The sequence below is a fragment of the Tympanuchus pallidicinctus genome, unplaced genomic scaffold (genome assembly GCF_026119805.1).
Source record: "Tympanuchus pallidicinctus isolate F22 unplaced genomic scaffold, pur_lepc_1.0 scaffold18, whole genome shotgun sequence".
Lineage (NCBI taxonomy): Eukaryota > Metazoa > Chordata > Aves > Galliformes > Phasianidae > Tympanuchus > Tympanuchus pallidicinctus.
In genome coordinates, this window is record NW_026294699.1 from 8,301,581 (window position 1) to 8,320,537 (window position 18,957).

Below are 18,957 nucleotides of genomic sequence, written 5' to 3' on the forward strand. Positions count from 1 at the left end.
GCCAATCGCCGCGCTCAGCCAATCCCCGCGCTCAGCCAATCCCCGCGCTCAGCCAATCCCCGCGCCCGCCGGCGCCGGGGGGCGGAGTTTGTCGTCCGGGGGCGGTGCCCTTAAAGCCGGGAGAAGGCTACCCGGGGGCGAGATTGAAGGAGGAGATCCGATTGGCGGGCGGGGCCGAGGGCAGAGCGGCGACTGGCGGGCGGGGCAGTGGGCGGGGCAGTGGGCGGGGCAGTGGGCGGGGCAGTGGGCGGGGCAGTGGGCGGGGCAGTGGGCGGGGCAGTGGGCGGGGCAGTGGGCGGGGCTACGGGGGCCGGCGCTACGGGGGCCGGCGCGGCCCAGCACGCAGCGGCGGCGTTTCCCGGCGCCCCCCGCGGCAGATTGTACACAATCATCATGGCCGCTATCTCATCCGCCGCCGCCGAAGGTAGGAGCGAGCGGCCCGGGACGACTCGGGGCCGGGGCCGGCGGGGCGGGGCCGGCTCGGCGCGGGGCGGGGCCGGCCGCGGTAGGCGGAACGCCGAGGGTCGGAGCCGGGCGGCTCCGCGGGGCCGGGCTCTTCCCCTTCGCTCCCCGCAGGTGCCGCGGAGCCGGGCATGGAGGCCGAGGCGCCGGGCTGCGGCGGGGAGGGCGGCTCGCCGCGGGGCGAGGGGTGCCTGGCCGGGCCGGCTGGCGCCGTCAGCAACGGCAGCGACACGGAGAGCGGGCAGGAGCTGGTGGAGCTGCGGGTGATCTGGAACAAGAACAAGTACGACGTGAAGTTCCGCCTGGACAGCACGGGCGCCGACCTGAAGCAGAAGATCCACTCGCTGACAGGTGCGTGGGGCGGCCCCCAGGCCCCGTCCCGGCCGCTGCCCCCTGACCGGTCCTCGTTCCCCTCAGGCCTGCCGCCCGCCATGCAGAAAGTGATGTTCAAGGGGCTGCTGCCCGAGGAGAAAACGCTGCGAGAGATCAAAGTCACCAACGGTGCCAAGATCATGGTGGTGGGCTCCACCATCAACGACGTGCTGGCTGTCAACACGCCCAAGGATGCTGCGCAGCAAGAGGGGAAGGTGGAGGAGAGCAAGAAGGAGCCGCTCTGCAGGCAGAAGGTGCCGGGGTCCTGGAAGCCTTTGGGGATGGGGTGGGTGGGACCGTGTGCTGCTTGTGCCGTGCTGTGTGCCCCCCGGTTGTGGGGAGGCCTGGCGGGGCTGTGTGGTCCCTCCGGGGCTGTAAGCAGTGGAAGCGTTTCGTGTTGTTAGCATAAGCAAAGCCAATGTTAATTATATCTCACAGCTAACTAGTTTTTGTTGGTGTAAAACAACTGGATTTCTAAGAAGTGTCTTTAAAGTAGGTGTGGGGGCAGTTCCCTCCGTGCTGAAGGCAGCTTGGCTGCTGAGCATCCCCCTCACACCTGGGACTCCCTCGTGTAGTACCGTTCTGTGGCTGCACTGCAGTGCTGTGGGCTGGAGGAGGATTTTCAGCTCACGGTGTCAGCGACCTCCCTCAGATGAACTAGATTAAAGACTTAAAATGTACACCATTGATCTGCAATCTTTATGAGACGTGCTTTTGTTTTTCTATAATTTATCATAGTTCACGTTCACTGTAAGTTCCATCATTGCTTAAAGGTACTCAGCAACTTATGAGCTCTGAGCATGGTTTTCTTGGTTACTACTGCTCTAATCTTCCTGTTTGGTGCTGTGTTGCGGTATGCTGCACTGTCAGATCTAGAGGACTTTCTGCCATTCACTGAATATAACCCCTGACTGTTAAAAACTGTCTTGCCCAGTGCCAACCATGTGACTCAGCATGTACTTTTCAAAGTGCAACTTGTATTCTTTTTATGTGTATATATTTATGTATTTGTGCATCCTGCAAAGGATGCATACCCTTATATGCATTATATTGGGATTTTATTCATCTCTGTAATTTATTCAGGCTATTATAGGGAGTGCTCGGTTAACTTTGAAAATTAACTGTTTCCTGCGTGATAAATGACTATGGATAGTCTTTAACTGTCTCCTAGTGCTATTGGGATCTGTTGGATTCAGGGTGTGTTGGAAGTAAATTGAGAAACTCTGTTGTGTTTCTGTAAATTCTCATTTCTGTTTTTACATTGTAGCAACACAGAAAAGTATTGGATAAAGGAAAACCTGACGATGTGATGCCTTCCATTAAAGGTGTTCAGGTAGGTGAGTGGGCACCTGGGGCATTGTCACAATCAGAGTTGGTTTGAGACCAACTGTGCTGGTTTTAGCTTTCCTTTCTGTTTGGGAACAAAACTGCTAAATTGGATCGTTCTTATGCTTCAGAAAGTAAGAAGATGCAGCTTTTCCTGTTCCTCTTTCCCTGTGACTTACCACGTTGTCTTTGTTGTAGGAGCACCTACCTGCTGTGCCATTATCTGGCATGTACAACAAATCAGGGGGGAAAGTAAGATTGACCTTTAAGCTCGAGCAAGACCAGCTATGGATTGGTACAAAAGGTGAGAAATGCTAAAACTCTGAGGTGGTTAATTGGTAATTGGAGTATAAGAAAACTGTGGGAATGAGAAATATCTTCTGGCGTGACTGCGTTGTGTTTAAGAGATAATATTGTCTCGTTCCTTCAAAACTAAACTCTGCTGCTGTTTCTCAAATGCCATTCTCTCAGATCGTTGGACATTAGCTGATGCGTTATTTCTGTTCTTGAAAAGCTTGAGCTTAGTGGTGCCAGTAGGTGCGTGTTCCAGTCTGCTACTCGTAGATCCAAACGTGAATTACAATATTTGGCATTTCTCATGTATCTCAAAAGCACTGCATAAACATTGGTTCAATGCCAGCATCTCATAGAGGCCCGATGATTAGGCTGAGACTCTGCAGATTCATAGAACTGGGAATAAGAGTAGGAGTGTTGGCATATTTGTCGTTATCTGTCCTCCCAACAAAAATTAGGGGGGTGTCTTGTTTCAGTGATGTGCAACTGCAGGAACTGCAGCGTGTGTTGCTGTGCAGAGGAATCAGTTTACTGTCTCGAGTGGTGCCAGGAGGAGCTGAAAGTGCTGTGGTGATAGCATGCAGCACTGAGAGTATCTCAGAGAATCCCCTGCCTCCAAAGGAAGCTGTGCACTTTCAGTTTGACCGGGATGGGACAGTAATTGTAATGAATAGAAGGGCTTGCTTACTGTGCCAGTAAAGAAACCTAATTGGTTGTAGTATCAGCTTTGGATGGCACATTAAGCTGCTACATTATTTCCAAAGTAAGCAGAAATCTCCTTTCCTACCTACAACAAACATGATTGTGAAAACTTTCTGGCTTTAAAAACTCTGTGGCTACCCATTGGAGTAGCATCTCTTAGAGCAAGTAACAGAGATTATCTATCTTCCCTTCTATAGGTCGGGCAGCTGAGTTTTTTTTTTGTCATTGATAATGTATTCAAAATGCGTGGTTAATGTGTAGGTAATCAATACTCTTCCCTTACCTTGTACATCAGTTTCAAGTTCAGTATTTCTGAAGTGCTCTAGATGACTGCTTCTTAAGCTTTGAAACTTGATTCTTCATGTAATTGACTGTCTTTAATATAACCTGTTTCCCTACTTCCCGAAATTAGCAGCAGCTTACTTCCTTCAGGGACTGGCTGTAATTGCTGGCTGTTGTTAGGGGAAGAACTCCTTCCTGCTGTGAGAAATGTGTGGCACATACCATGCATCAGGGCTAGGATGAACACAACTGGCTGTTAACGTGGTTTTTTCATTTGTCAGTCCTGGAAAACTGAAACTGATTGTTTTGTCTTTACATCACGATGTTTATTTCCTTGGGGTTAAGTCCTCAGAAAGGAGTGGGGACATAAGAGAGAAATCTGCCACTAGTGATGTTCTTTGTGCTTGCTGGTGGCATCAAGCTGCAGGCATTGTAGCCATCTTCTCGCTGTTTCTTTCCCTGTTTACCTGTAAATGTTTCTTTGCCTGTGCTCATAAAGCAACCATGGAGCATTTTCTCAGGATGAAGCTGGGGCTGGCTGAGGGTTAGCGAGCCTCACTTTGCTCAGCTGTCTTTAGCCTTGTAGTTCTGTATATCCTTGATAGTCAGTCCTGAATTGCTCTCCCCTGGCCTGGCTCTGACTGTGAGCACCGTGCTGGTAAGAGTGGAGTTTTTGGAAGTAATGGAGGTGGTGTTTGAAGTTAGCATGACATTCTGCTTCCTCATACATCAGAGATAATGCTTTGATCAATTTTAATGTAGAGAGAACAGAAAAGTTACCCATGGCGTCCATTAAAAATGTGGTGAGTGAACCTATTGAAGGACATGAGGATTATCACATGATGGTAAGTAACGTCTCCACTTCAATAATATCATTCCAGTTACAGAATATGCAGAAGTAAAGCTATCAGAATAGAGCAGTGCTGAAACTGAAAGCAGTACCAGCTTGGTGTGTTGTGGAATGTCAAAATGTCAACATTGTCTGCTAACACAGTGTAAATATTTGGGCTGGCACACTGGGTGTCTGCTACTCTGTGGAAATCTGGGCTGGTTTCACAAGTGTCAGTGCAAATCAGTATCCTCTCTCTTTTGACAGCACTTTTTTTTTTTTTTTTACTGCTGTAATAGCTTAACTCAGGATTTCTTAATGTTAGAGAGGCTTTTCTTTATCTAGTTTAATTTCTGCTTTCTACTGTATTCTGTTTGTATAAACAGGCCTTGCTGGACATTTAAAAGTGAAAAGTGATTTGATTCTGTAATATTTTTCCCCGTGGGATTTTCTGAAAAACTGCTATTGGGTACAGGAAAGTAACACAGTTAAGAGGAGAGCAGTGCTGATTCTGCTGGACTTTTTTTGTCTGTTTCTTTTAATCTCTGGTTTCTTTTGAGGTTTTGCTTTATGGAGCACAATAAGTAACCTCTAACGTTGAAGTAAGTTGCTCAGATGAGTCTGTGCCCGTTTTTAGGGGTACCATCTGCAGGAGGGAGCTGGTCGAGTCTTTGCTCAAACATTTGGTTTTTGATTACTGATAAAAGAAAAGTCCTCTTCTGGAGATGATACAATAATGATTCTGAGGCAAGGGTGGAGGTTATCGGCATGCTATGGTGCTCGTCCTCTCCTCTACCTGCTGACAGAACTAGAGAACAGGACATTACCTAAATCTATTTTAATCTGTGAGATTTCACCAATTAAAACATGATCACTGCCTAATTAGTTCCTGCTCAGCTTCCTAGCTCTGCGCATTCTGCATTCCAGTAGTTGCTGTACAGACTTATCCTTGGGTCACACAGTACGTTCTGTCTTCCAGAGTAAATTCCTCACGGCCTTGAAACTGGCTGAGAGATTTTGCTGCAGCGAGAGTCTCTTAAAAGGAAAGAGCTCATCGCTGCCTACTTTGCAGCTGCTTCACAGAGGGCCGCTTCCTTTAATTTCGTATGAAATGCATGTAGTGCACAGAGGTGTTTGGAGGAGGCCCTGGTGTAGCAGGCTTGTGTGATTGTGCAGGGGATAAACGTGCGTCCTCTCTGTCTGCTATCAGCTGTTCTGTTTCCCGTTTGTAAATGTTGTTGTTCTTGACTTTGCAGGCATTTCAGCTGGGCCCAACAGAAGCGTCTTACTACTGGGTCTATTGGGTACCAAATCAATATGTTGATGCAATCAAAGACACGGTGCTGGGAAAATGGCAGTATTTTTGAAAGCACGCTCACCTCTGGCACAGGAAAATGACACAAAGCTAAGGACACTGCTGGGAGAGGCCTCCAGCATGCCTGGATGTGACAGTCCTGGAACTTATTAATAAAATATGATAAAAGAGGCATTGATGGAAGCCAGAGGTGATGTTCTTTCACCATTAGTTTACTTTTAACTTAAAATTTTCACCATCCCTTTTCTGCAGTCAGCTTCAACCGTATTTAAAGCAAAATGCAGTGGAAATCAATAAATTCTAATTCACAAAATATTGTGTGTAATACACTTAAATCTGCTGAGAGTTGATCTTCCAATTTAGTTTTAAAAAGAAACTATTACAATGTATTACTGAGGCTTTTTTTACATGGTTTGAACAAAAACAGCTATTTTCATAATCTTTCAGTTACGAGCATTAGACTTAATTTAGTGACTTGGTTGTGACTGAGAATTTCAGAACCAGTTTATTTTTAGAAATAAACTTGAAGCAGTGTAACAGTATGCAAAATGGATGTTCAGCAAGCCATATTCTGCTGGCCCTTTTCTTTCGGGTTTGAATCTTTGGTGGCAAAACTCTGCATTTATTTGTTAAACCCAAAGATGCCCACCCTTTTTTTTTGGTTTTGTTCAATTTCCCCCTCTCTCCCAGTGCTGGAAGCTGTTTGTTGATACTCCGTGGCACGTTTGGAGCAGAGGAACACGGCTGTGGATGTTCTGTAAGCACTGTGAGCCGGTGCTGCTCACTGTCCTGCTTTGTGCCACCGTTGTTTCCCTCTCTGCTCCACTTGTGCCCGGAGTGCTGCGTTTTGGAGCTCTGTGCACACTGCAGCCCTGGGTCACATTGCAGCTGTTGTGACGATGCTTTCCTGTCTGACTGGAAAACAAACCTACAGAAAGCTCCGGGCTCTGTGACCGTGCTGCTGTGTGTGAAGCAGTAATGCAGGTCTTGCAAAAGAGGCAAACCTGATGGGCTTTCCTTCCCCTGTGTGTGTTGGGGAGGAGGACAGAGATGGGAGAGGGAAGTTCTGATACCATTTTGCATCGTAAATAACTGCAGTAGCCTTTTGTGATCCAAATCTGAAAGCGTATGAGTATCTTCTTCAGTGAACCCTGCCAGACCAGGGGGATCTGTATCTGTCCAGCAACTGACCTTCTGAAATTTCAGTTACCTTCCAGCTTTTCTTTGGCTCAAGTTTACAGTAAGTTCTTACAGTAAGTTCTTGCATCCAGTTCTGTCTGAAATACCGTTCTGTGCCATTGGTTTGTGGTATTTGGTGTCATCTCAGCAATTAACGTGCCATTTATCTCAGGTTTTCTGCAAGGACCTTCCAGTCCTGACAAGGTGCACACCCCTACCGGATTGTATGTGCAGTCAGACTGAGTCAGTCTGGTTGTGTGTTAAATCTGCAGCTAACAGATCGCTGTTTGGTTTTGGTTGTTTTAACCCTGTAAACTTAATGTTCCTCGATCCAAATAGCTCAGCATTTTGTGAAACTTGCTTAGAAATATCCTTTTAGGAACAGCTGAACTGACTATATTCCATATCCATTTTTCACTTGCCTTGAAATAGCCCAGTTGAAACTCAGCAGGTGCAAACTCCTCAAAGTATTTTGTTCTATCCGAGAGATTTGGGAAAGTGTTCACTTCATGGTATATGTTAAGAGTGCTTATTTACCTGTAGGTTCTTGATAGCAACGTAAGCAGCTTTTGTTTTGTCCTTTCAGTTAGAGCATTGATGCAGTACGAATTGTAAAGGTGTTCCATATCCAAGGTAGAAAATAGTGATGTTCTGGTTACTCCCATAGTGTGAGGTCTCTGCCTGTGGTGCTGCAGCAATGCAGGAGCCCTGGGGGCTGCAGGCGGGGGCTCTTGCAGTGGGTTGGAGGTAGCAGTTCTTCTGTCACTCTTACTTTCTGATTGCCAGTGCAGGTGTTAAAGCTTTAATTTTAACTTTCAGTCTCTGGTGGAAGGTGTATGTGCTGCAGCACTCCATCATTTGTTAGAGCTGGTGTATGAGGGTAATTAATGATGCTGGTGTCTTCTGTCCCCTGGGTTCACCTTTGCACTCATCTGTCTCTTTTATTCTGGCTGTCAGCTCCACTCACTGCCTGGTTTGCTTGGAGCTCTCTGCATCCATTCACACTCTATTTCCTCCCCTGTTCTTTCCCTGTCTTGCCTCTAAGAGGACTTGTCTGTGGCTCAGCTCCTTCCCCAGGTGCCGTGGGATCTGGCTTTGGTGCAAGGATCATGGTGAGTACACATGGCACCAAGGGCACTGCCCACTGCCATGGCCTGAGGGCACCAAGAGCAGCAGTGTGTCTTCCCTGCACCTTCCCAGCCTGTCCCACCCTGTGCTGGGAACAGCAACTTGTCTCAAACTGAGTGTGAAAGTTGGGGGGTTACAAAGCAGCTTTAGATATGAAGAAGAAAAAATTATAAACAAAGGTGATCAAAAGTGGCCCTGTTTAGGTGCTTCTTTTCTATTTAAATTTGATTTGAAGACTTGAATTTCTTTTATTCTATGTGTAAAATTTAATTTAAAATATAGGAAAGTGATGCTTACTGGAAATGCTTTAATTGGTGTTTGTTGGGTCGTTACAGCGGGTTTCTCAGGAGTTCTTTGAAGCCAATATTCCTGCTGAATTTAGCAGCATTTCTTTTAAGATCCTCTCTCTTTTGGAAGGATGTGGAGCTCTGTATCTTCTGCTGCGTGCCCATTACTCCGAGGTGGTTACTGTCATTGATCAATAACATCCAAGAGAGCATGCTGTGTGCTTAGCCCAGCTGTGCTGCAGCCCGTCTGACCAGAGCTGTGTGCCAAGCTTCTCTGGGTTTTCTCTGAGAGCTGTGGTGCTCCCCAGGGCTGGCGGGCACGGAGCAGTGCTGTGCAGGAGGCAGCTTTGGTCCCTGCTGAGACACGGTGTCAGAGGTGATGTGAAGATGTAAGCAGTGCTTTCAGTTGGCTGATGAAGGTTGCTTTGAGATCCAGTGTGTACTCTTCCATAAGATTTCTGGTAATAGCTGCAGTGATTCCTATGCAAAAGCTTAATTACTTCACTTAAACAACAATTTGATGCCTTTCTATGGAGATTGTTTCCCTGTTGTGTGTACAAGTGTCATTTCCCACGAGCTGTTTTTGGGGGTTCCTTAGGAAACCATACCAGGTGTGTCGGGTTTACTGCTCAGCGATGGAAGCAACCAGAACACAAATGTGTAGTGGCAGCTGCAATCTCCACCCCACTGCTGCCCTGTCTCCCCCAGCAGCCCTGTTTGCTACTCGGGGTGCTCCACCTCCCCCAGTGCTGTTCCCACATCCCCTGCCTGCTGCCAGGGTCCCTCTCCTCTCCTTGTTCAGAGCACAGCATTCCTTCTGCAGCCACTTTGCATCCCGAGCATGAACGATTCCTGGATTCGTTTTTCATCTGGGTTTTTAAAAGATATCATTTAAACTTTGTTTGGGTCCGATGACAGAATGTATCCTGCATGAGAGTGCTGCATTATTTACGCATTTTTCATATCAAGTTTAAAGTAAATAAGTAATTTCTGTTAGTGATAGAGTCTGATGAGAAAACAGGTGACTAAAATCATAAAAGAGAGTAGGGGAGATGAGTTCCATGACCCAGACGAGCTGTTCACACATCTGGCACACACACATCTCACACACACAAGGTGCCATGTCAGCCCCAGTGCTCTGTGCCCGCTGTCCATGCTCTGTGGCTGCCCATGCCCCTCCAGCACAGCGTTCCCACCCAGCACTGTGCCAACCCCACGCAGCAAAGTTTGCTTTCAGGCCTCCCTTCCCTTGTTGGCTTTCTCTTTCCCTCTGTAACCTTATTTCCCAATCAAACTGTTTTCATTCTGTGCCACGTCCCCCTGTTGCCTTCAGCCACGGATTTGCTCTCTGCACTCACGAAGGTTCACGATGTCTTATCCATGTTCTGAGCAATTCTTGTTTTAAAAACAAAAAGATCTTCGATGTTTGTGTCCACTGCAGATTTATTTTAAATGGAATATGTAAGTACCATGTTTAATGGTATTTTTAAATAATCTATTGCCTATTTCTGGGGAGCGGGAGATGACATATTTAGTCTTAGATTTGCACTGCTGGATTTTTTAAGTGTAACCTTGACTGGTTATCCTATTGTTTTATTCTGTAAGATTAATTAGTCTTATGAATTAAAGTTTGATAATGAAGTCTGGCTGTGTTGAAGTCTTTGGGCATTCTGCACACACCAACTGCAGCTCATGGCTGGGGCCTGGTGTGTGCCTGTGGGTGTCACAGCTGGGAGCCCCTGCACCGGGGCTGATCCTGATGCCATCAGCGTTGCTCTCTGGGAGCGGTTATTTCAGCTCGGTGCTTTACGTTGCTAATTACAAAAGGAGGTGGGTTATAGGCGGTACTTCCTTCGCTCCCTGTTCAACCGTAGGCTACAGCCTTGGTTTAGTTCATAGGATGCCCGTATTGTGCTGAGTGTGCCCAGCCAGTATCCTTATATGGGCAGGGTCAGCCCCCAAAAAGCAGATGCCCCTACAGCCCTGACTCTCAAAGCTTAGCATGTGCTGTCCCGTGTTTGTTACTGGCTTTAGAAACTTCTCCCCCCTCTCTGTCGAGCGAGAGGAGGAAGAATGGGATGAGATAAACTTACAGCGTTATTGCCGCAATGAAGTTCAACGCAGATGATAACATACGTGCGTCAGATGGAGTAACGTCCCTTCAGCGCGATATCGAGGCGCGCTGTAAATCATAAGAGGCAATGTCATAATCTGCAGGGTCGGGAGGGGGGATCTGCGCGCGCTCCCCTTCCCCTCCAGCGTGTCTTTGCGCATCAGATCCCCGGCGCTGCCGCAGGAGAGGCAGCCCAGCGTATCGGCACGGCGCGGCGCAGCTCCCGGAGGCGCTGCCCGGACCGCCCACCCCCCGCCCCGTCCCCGTACGGCCGCCCCGGGCCGGGAGGGGGCGGCGGGGAGGAAACCGCGTCCTGGTTCCGGCCCGGCCCCGCCGCCTCTCGGGCGATAGCGTGGCCCCGCCCGGCCCCGCGCTGTGCCCCCGGCATGCCCGGGCCATGAGCGGCCCCGCCGCGCTGTTCTCCGAGCTGCTGCTGCTCCTCGTGCTGCTCCGCGCGCCGCCCGCGCAGGTACGGGGTGAGCGGGGCTGAGCGGGGCGCGTGGTTCCGCGAGCGGCGCTGAGGGGTGCGCGGAAAGCTGCCGTGGGACGGCCGAGTGCGGGAGCGGAGGGTGCTAGAAGGAGAAAAGAGGGACGGAGCTGCGGGGGCCGAGGGAAGGTCGGAGGGACGGAGGGAGGCTGCGGCAGTGACATCCGCGGCTCTGCTGGGGCGGAGGTGTCGGTTCCGGACCCCCCGACGGCCCTCAGTGCCGCGCCACCGGGATGGATTTCTGCGGGAGGTCCCCGGGGATGACGCATCTGTCGGCCCCTCTGCGACCGCCGCTGTGTGCTGCGGACGGGCACCCAGCAGCTCCGCGGCCAGGAGTTGCGCTGGGTCCTGCTCTTTAGCCTGGCCGGGTCCTCAGGCTGAGCCCTGTGTTTGGTTCACGGCCGAGGACGTGGTGAGCTGCGGGTCAGAGCCGGTGCAGCGGTGGGATGAGCAGCCGGGGTCCCGTGCACCGAGCGTCGGTGTGCAGTCGGGCAGCAGGTGCTGTCCCCGAGCTTCCTGTGCCGCGTCGCTCCCGTCCCCATCCTGTTTGCCGATGGGGCGAGGCCAGAGGGTGAGCGCGGCGGTGAGCTGGCGTTTGCGAATGTGGACACGGCACACGGAAACAGCAGTTCCCTTCTTCACAGTAGGTTTGCAATTGGTCCTTTATCATAAAGGCAGCTGAAGCGCACGGCTGTGAGAGCCTGCACCATTAGTTGCACTTCTGGCATTAAAACTCGCCCAACAAGTTTGCTTCTGGAAGGAGCTGGTGGCCGGGCTGCATGTATCAACTTCGGGAGGGGCCGTGGTGACAGCAGGGCAGTCACCCCACAGCCAGCCCTGCAGGCACAGTATGCCCCAGAGCACCAGCGGTTTGGCACTTCTGCCACCCATTCATAAAGCACAGCACCTCTTAGCAGATGTCATCCTCTGCCATTCCATATCGCAGACCTGATGGCTGGGTGTGCTGTGCTCGGCACAAAAGGTTTTCTTCACCTGGGAGCAGGGAGGGCCTCGGTCTGCTTCTCTGCAGCTTGCTCTCCTGCTGCTGAGATCCACACAGCACAGTGCTATTGGATGGCACAGGTTCTACAAGGTGGCACAGTGCTGTTGGGTGGCACAGCACCAGGCTCATCCTCAGTCCATCCGTGCCCTGAGGCCCCAATTTCTGCCCACAGTGCCTCAAAGATAGCGCAGTGACTGTCCCAGAAACTCTGCTCTTCATATCAACGCTGGATGGAAACCTCCATGCAGTCAGTAAGAGCACCGGCGATGTCAGGTGGACCCTGAAGGACGGTGAGTGGCAGCCCAGGGCTCACCCACAGCTCTGTGCACACCCCAGGGCTGCCGGGCACATCTCTGTTCCTGCATGGCTGCTGGCAGAGAGCATTGGCTGTGCTGCTGGCTGTGACTATTCTGGGTCTGACATGCAAATAGGTCTGCCCTAAGCATGCCAGCACATGGCTGTGTGTAAACACTGCCACGCTGTCCCCTGCGAGGGGTGAGGCTGCTGACGTGGTGTTTCACTCTCTTTTTCAGATCCCATTCTGCAGGTGCCGGTCTATGTCACAGAGTGAGTATTGCTGTCCTGCCAGACAGGCTGTTAGGCAGGAAGGAACCGTCCAGGACGACTGCTGGAGGAGTTTTCTTACTGCATCACCTGCTCAGCCATTGATGTGTTCCCAGAGGTTGGGTGCAGTTCACATGTTGTTCTCCCACTTTTCAGACCAGCGTTTCTGCCAGACCCCAATGATGGCAGCCTATACATCCTGGGAGGGAAGAAAAAAGAAGGCCTGATGGTGAGTGGGGGGCTGCGGCTGACCTGTCCCCTCTGCTTCCCTGGGCTGTGGCAGCTGCTGGTCCTTGACACCATGATGTATTGGTTGTGTGGCGTGGGATGGCACAGCTGTGCTGGGCTGTGCTTTCTGGGAGCATCCCAGCCCAGCTCTGGGTGCAGGGAGGCTGCAGCTTGGGCTGGCTGTGGCATTGAGGCCACACGCTCTCTGTGTTGTAGAAGCTGCCATTCACCATCCCAGAGCTGGTCCAGTCATCACCGTGCCGCAGCTCGGACGGGGTGCTCTACACAGGTACGGGAGCTTGGACAGCACTGCTGCTGGGAAAAGTGCCTGATGTGTGAGTGTGGAACTGCAGGGAGGGAGTGGGGGGAGCTCAGGGATGTGTGGCTGTGGGCTGGGAGAGGTGGGGAGGAGGCTGCTGCTGAGAGGGAGAGCAGCGCTGCAGAGCTGTAGGGCAAAGTGTGCTCTCATTGGCAGGGAAGAAGCAGGACACCTGGTTCATTGTGGACCCCAAGTCAGGGGAGAAGCAGACCACGCTCTCAACAGAGGCCTGGGATGGGGTGTGTCCCTCCAGCCCACTGCTCTACATCGGCCGCACACGTAAGGCTGTCCTCCCCTCCCTCACCCTGCGGGTCCCACCGGTTGCTGGGCTGTCCCACTGCCTCCATGGGGGCTGCTGCCATCCAGAGTGATCTGTGTGACTGCTGCCAGCAGCAAGGCTCTGCTGTCCCTTTGGAAGTGGCAAAAGAGTGGAGAGTCTGGTTTTCTCCAGCAGCACACTGTGATGTTGGGCTCAACGCTACCAGTGTGCTGGGGCTGGCACTGTCTTCATGCTGGCAGTTCCCGGGGTGTCAGCATTTCCCTTCCACATTCAAGGCATCGTCCCCATGGCACACAGTGACTGTGCTGCTCTGCTCTCACCCCAGAGTATGTCATCACCATGTACGACACCAAGACGAGGGAGCTGCGCTGGAATGCCACCTACTCTGACTACTCGGCACCGCTCTACGAGGAGTCCTACCCCTACAGTGAGTGTCACCAGCCCTGCCCACACTGGCTGTGCCGTGGTGCTGCTGCAGCTGAGATCTGAGCTGCCATGGCTGCTGGGGAATGCGGTTGCTGTCCATGCTGTGCTGTGTTGTGCTAGGGTTCACCTGCCTGGCAGAGATGGAGCCATGGCTCTGGGACAGAGAAACGTGTTTCTCTGGCAAAGACAGTTCCCTCAGCCCATTGCTGTGCCTTGCAGGACACTTGTGGAGCTGTGGGATGCATTGGGTCACCCAAGTCCACAGTGCTTGGCACAGGCAGGGGGATGCAGCCACACAGGCAGCACCTCTACATTGCCTCCCCCTCTGTGTCTATCCAGAAATGTCTCACTTTGCCTCCAGCGGGGACGGGCTGGTGGTGACGCTGGACAAGGAGAGCGGCGAGGTGCTGTGGGCACAGAACTATGACTCACCTGTGGTTGGCATCTATGTGTGGCACCAGGACAGCCTGCGGCGTGTCCCCCACCTCAACCTGGCCATGGAGACACTGCGCTACCTGACCTTCCATTCGCAGGACATCCACCTCGCCCGCTGGGGCCACCAGAGCATGAAGGACTTCACGGCCACCAAGACCCAGTTGCTGTAGGTGACGCGGCGTGAGGACCTGCTGGGGCGGCTCTGGGTGGTGGCTTAGTGTGAGCGAAGCACTGTCACAGCTGCCACCACCTTGAGGGACACGGGATGCCAGAGGGTCACAGCACTGACAACCAGTGGCACTGGGGTTCTCATGCCTGCCTGTCCCACTGAGCTGATGCTGCACCCGCATTGCAGGCCAGCGCTATACGTGGGGAAGCACGCAGCCAGCTTCTATGCCCTGACCTCCCTGGTGCACAGCAGTGTAGCACTGGTGGTGAGTATCTGAATGCCTGTGCCGTGCTGCGTGTGCACCTCATCTCCATTGCCCCATCTTGCAGCCACAGGGCATCACGCTGGCCAGGATTGATGGCCCCACCACAGATGACGTGACCATGAGAGAGTCAGGAGAGTGTGAGATCACCCCCAGCACCGATGTCAAGTACCCACAGGGCAGCATCACCGCACTGCACAACCAGTGGCTGTTGATAGGTATGTGGCTGTGCACAGTCGTGGGAGTTGCCTTGCTGTGCAGCTACAGCTCTCAGCTCTGCTTTCCCCCACCCCAGGGCACCATGAGCTGCCTCCCGTGGTGCACACCACCATGCTCAGAGCTTTCCCTGAGAATCTGAGGAAGGCAACAGAAACCATCATTCCCCGCAGCTCTCCTGCCAGGACTGTGTTTGATGATGTGAGTGGCAAAGCACTGTGTATCACTGCTGTGCTGAGGGCACCTCAGGCCATGAGAGATTGCATAGGTTGCATGGTGTCCCAGTGCATGGGGTGGTGTCAGGGGGGCCTGTGGGTTTCTCAGCTTAGGGAATAGCTGGGAGGAGAAGGAGCCGTGGGTCCTGTTGTAACCCAGTATCCCCTCTCCTGCAGTTCCTGGCCCCCAGCAGTGTGGAGGAGCTGGCTCTGCGGGGCAGCGAGGGGCACATCCCACCTGAGCCTGGCCATAGAGAGCAAACAGAGGTGTACCCAGATTCTGGTGATTGGGACCTGCTGCTGGCTGCTGTCGGCACAGCGCTGCTGGGCGGTGGGGTCCTGCTGCTCCTCGTCATGGTGCGTGGGCTGCTACTGATTCCGCCTCACAGAGCTAGGAGCCACAGGTATGCTAAGGACATGGGCTCTGGCAGCAGCTGAGAGGATTCCTCCTTTGTGCTTCAGAAGCTGCAGAAGCAGCACGAGGTGCAGCAGCAGCAACTGGAGAAGCAGATTCAGCTCTTGCAGCAGCAGCAGCAGGAGATGCTGCTCCCACATCACAGTTCCGGTGACGGCATCCCTGCAGCACCCAAACAGCCAGCAGGAAGCAGGGGAAGTGCACCTGGGCTGCAGCCAAGTTCTGATCCCTGTGCCCCCATGGAGCTGGTGAATGGGACAGTGAGCACGAAGCCAGCAGTGTCTGCAGGTAGGTACTGAACCAATGTCCTTCATGGAGGAGTAATGCTGGAAGGCTGCAGGGTGTCTGCATTTCTCTGCAGAAGTGGAGCCTGATGTGGTTGTCGTTGGGAAGGTTTCCTTTAACCCCAAGGATGTGCTGGGCCATGGAGCGGGAGGGACCTTCGTCTTCAGGTGGGTTTGTGGCACTGGGAGCCTTTCTGCTGTCACTGTGGGCAGATGGCCCCTGCCTACATGTCAGCCCAGAGCCTCCAGCACAGTGAAGGGTGTGATTTTCCTACAGAAAAACTGAGCTGATCCTCTGGTGTACAGCTCTGGGCATCCCTCCCGTGCTGGGGGGTTTGTGGCATTGCCTGGTGCCCGGCTATCTCTCTCCATCTGCACACAGGGGGCAGTTTGAAGGCCGGAATGTGGCTGTGAAGCGCCTTCTGCCCGAGTGCTTCCACCTTGTGGACCGTGAGGTGCGGCTGCTGCAGGAGTCAGACGAGCACCCACATGTCGTGCGCTACTTCTGCACTGAGAAGGACAGGCAGTTTCACTACATCGCTATTGAGCTCTGCTCTGCCACGCTGCAGGAGGTGAGCATGCAGTCCCGCTATGCCGTGTGCTGCAATCACCCTGAGCATGGCAAGCCTTGGGCGAATGGACTCCCTATGAGCTCACACACCTGACATTCCTCCTCTCCAGCTGTGCCCTGTTTGCTTCAGTACCAGCCCCAGCTCACCTCTCTGCCTCTCTGGTTGCAGTATGTGGAGAGCCCCAGTTTTGATCGGCGCAGCCTGGACCCGGTGTCTGTCCTGCACCAGACCATGTCAGGGCTGGCTCACCTGCACTCGCTCAGCATCGGTGAGGCAGCGTCATCCCTGTGGATGGCATCCATCAGGGCACAGTGTCCTGTTCTCAGCCATCACAGCAGCATCCCCTGACTCAGCCCTGCAGCTGCAGCACCACCTGCGGGTAATGCTGCAACCCGCCTCTTGCAGTTCATCGTGACCTGAAGCCCTGCAACATCCTCATCTCCGTCCCCAACAGCCACGGACAGATCCGAGCTGTCATCTCTGACTTTGGGCTGTGCAAGAAGCTGCAGGGCGGGCGGCACAGCTTCAGCCTGCGCTCTGGCATCCCCGGCACTGAGGGCTGGATCGCACCCGAGGTGCTGCAGGAGGCACCAAAGGAGAACCCTGTCAGTGAGCCATGTGTCCTGCTTAGCGCTCACCAGCTTTCCCCTGCTGCCTCCTCTTGCTTGCAGTGTGCTGCTGAAACGCACGATTCAGACCAGAGCTGTGGGAGCAAAATGCAGCCCCAGAACAGCAGTGCTCAGTGTTAGGGCTCCCTCAGGCAGCTTTTCTGCTGCATCGCTCCTTCCCAACGCAATGGCAGAGACTCATGGAGCAGGAATGCTGCTTCATCCCTCTGCTTCTTGGCTCTGCTTTGGCAAACATGGAGCAGGTGGAGGTTGTACATCTGCTTGTCCCAGTGAGCCTTGTGCTTGGGTCAGTTCATGTGGGTGCTGAGGGCAGCAACTGCTCTGCTGTGTTTGTCTGGCATGGCTGCAGCTGTCATGGGCTGTGAGGGGTCCATCTCCTGCCTGTGTCTTGCAGACATGCGCAGTGGACATCTTCTCTGCTGGCTGTGTTTTCTACTACGTAGTGTCAGGAGGGCAGCACCCCTTTGGGGACAGCCTGCGGCGCCAGGCCAACATCCTGGCAGGTGCCTGCCAGCTGCCCTGCCTGCAGGAGGATGTGCATGGTGAGGCTGCAGTGGGTACATGCAGTGCCTGCCCTGCTCTGAGCCCTCTGCCTGTCCTCGTGCCACCACCGCTTTGTTCTGTTCCGTGCACCAGACAAGGTTGTGGCCAGGGAACTGATCACATCCATGCTCAGCAGTGAACCACAGAAGCGCCCCTCAGCCCCTGCTGTCCTCATGCACCCCTTCTTCTGGAGCGCAGAGAAGCAGCTGCAGTTCTTTCAGGTGTGCGCTGGGCACTGCATTACAGTGTGGGCAATGAATTTCTTCCTCTAATCTCACCTACACATCCCCATTGCATGGTGCAGGACGTCAGCGACCGTGTGGAGAAGGAGCCGGCCGAGGGGGCCCTGGTGACAGCTCTGGAAGCGGGCAGCCGTGCTGTGGTGAGGACAAATTGGAGGATGCACATCTCCCTGCCACTGCAGATGGGTAAGAAGCACTGGCCACGTGCCATGCCAATGTGGGAATATGCATGTTATGGAATGTTCCAGGTGCCAGAGGGCCCCGCAGCCAAACGCTAGAGGAGATAGAGGTGCAGGCAGTGCAGAGCAGAACCCCATGGCTGTGGGGCTATGCCCTCAGCTCTCACCTCACCATCTCGTCTGCTTTCCCCACAGACCTGCGCAAATTCCGCACTTACAAGGGCGGCTCAGTGCGTGACCTGCTGCGCGCCATGAGGAACAAGGTACGTCCTGCCTGCCCCCCAGCCTGCACTGCCCTGCCATCCCTCACACCCCTCTTCTCTCACAGAAGCACCACTACCATGAGCTGCCCACTGAGGTTCGTGAGGCGCTGGGCTCCGTCCCCGATGGCTTCGTGCAGTACTTCACCTCCCGCTTCCCCCGGCTGCTGCTGCACACACACAGCGCCATGCAGCTCTGCGCCCACGAGCGGCTCTTCCACCCCTACTACAGCTCTGAGCTGGGGGGCACAGGGAGGTGAGCAAGGTCAGCGTGGCTGCAGCACCGCTCCTTGTGCCCGAGCATCGACCTTCGGGGCTCACCTGTATGGGACTCGGCAGCAGCCATCCTCCTGGAGGCTCCAGAACCTTCTGGCATCCTTCTCCCCACAGCGTTGGACAGGGTGAGATGAGGACACAGACACCGTGTGGTGTGTGCAGGGTCTGCCAAACCCACAGGAGCTTCTGTCTTTGCAAAACCTCAGGGTCAGACATAGGAGCCTGGAGACCAGAGAATAAAAATTCTCTACTGCAGATGTAGTATTTTAAGAAGCCAGGGAAGGAAAAAAAAGTTCTCCTGAGAACAGCTGGAAGCACTGCAGCTCAGCTGCTGGAGCCCACAGGTCACTCCTCAGATCAGCAGCCTCGTTCCCTCCTGGGGAAGCAGCTGTCTGCATGCTTAACACAGAGGTGGGAGCAGAAGGACTGATAGCACAGTGCTGACCCTGGACATGGTCCTTGTCCCCAGCTGACAGCACACAGATCAGTGCTCAGCATCTGTCCCAGGGCCTTGGCTCGCTCATTGCATGGGGTCTGCCAGCCCCAGGGGGAGGCTCGAGGCCCCCAGCACAGTGCAGACAGCAAGCTGGGTTTGTGCAGGCCCATTCCTCTTTTTGCTGTGGTATGTGATCTTGTTACATAGGTAACAAGGCATTTGTGCCTG

The 18,957-nt window shown here is 53.3% G+C and overlaps 2 protein-coding genes across 3 annotated transcripts; both read left to right on the forward strand.

The window, feature by feature from the left end:
* The first annotated feature begins 378 nt into the window (after positions 1 to 378).
* Positions 379 to 5,895, forward strand: UBFD1 (ubiquitin family domain containing 1). The gene is made up of 7 exons (XM_052679764.1): positions 379 to 424; positions 577 to 813; positions 880 to 1,088; positions 2,102 to 2,167; positions 2,359 to 2,464; positions 4,201 to 4,283; positions 5,524 to 5,895. The coding sequence occupies exons 1-7, from the start codon at positions 394 to 396 to the stop codon at positions 5,632 to 5,634; spliced, it is 843 nt and encodes a 280-aa protein (XP_052535724.1). The 5' UTR covers positions 379 to 393; the 3' UTR covers positions 5,635 to 5,895.
* A 4,704-nt stretch (positions 5,896 to 10,599) lies between these two features.
* Positions 10,600 to 18,548, forward strand: ERN2 (endoplasmic reticulum to nucleus signaling 2). 2 transcript variants are annotated; one of them, XM_052679762.1, is made up of 22 exons: positions 10,600 to 10,758; positions 11,952 to 12,069; positions 12,313 to 12,346; positions 12,500 to 12,572; positions 12,788 to 12,860; positions 13,047 to 13,169; positions 13,496 to 13,597; positions 13,936 to 14,197; positions 14,387 to 14,465; positions 14,530 to 14,680; positions 14,758 to 14,879; positions 15,071 to 15,250; positions 15,356 to 15,596; positions 15,670 to 15,760; positions 15,975 to 16,164; positions 16,333 to 16,432; positions 16,570 to 16,769; positions 17,188 to 17,335; positions 17,430 to 17,557; positions 17,641 to 17,764; positions 17,953 to 18,020; positions 18,086 to 18,548. In XM_052679762.1, exons 1-22 carry the CDS (start codon positions 10,687 to 10,689, stop codon positions 18,275 to 18,277), a joined length of 2,871 nt encoding a protein of 956 aa, XP_052535722.1. In that variant the 5' UTR covers positions 10,600 to 10,686; the 3' UTR covers positions 18,278 to 18,548. The 2 variants fall into 2 exon arrangements, with proteins under 2 accessions (XP_052535722.1, XP_052535721.1); XM_052679761.1 differs by lacking the exon at positions 10,600 to 10,758 and adding an exon at positions 11,034 to 11,419.
* The last annotated feature ends 409 nt before the right edge of the window (positions 18,549 to 18,957 follow it).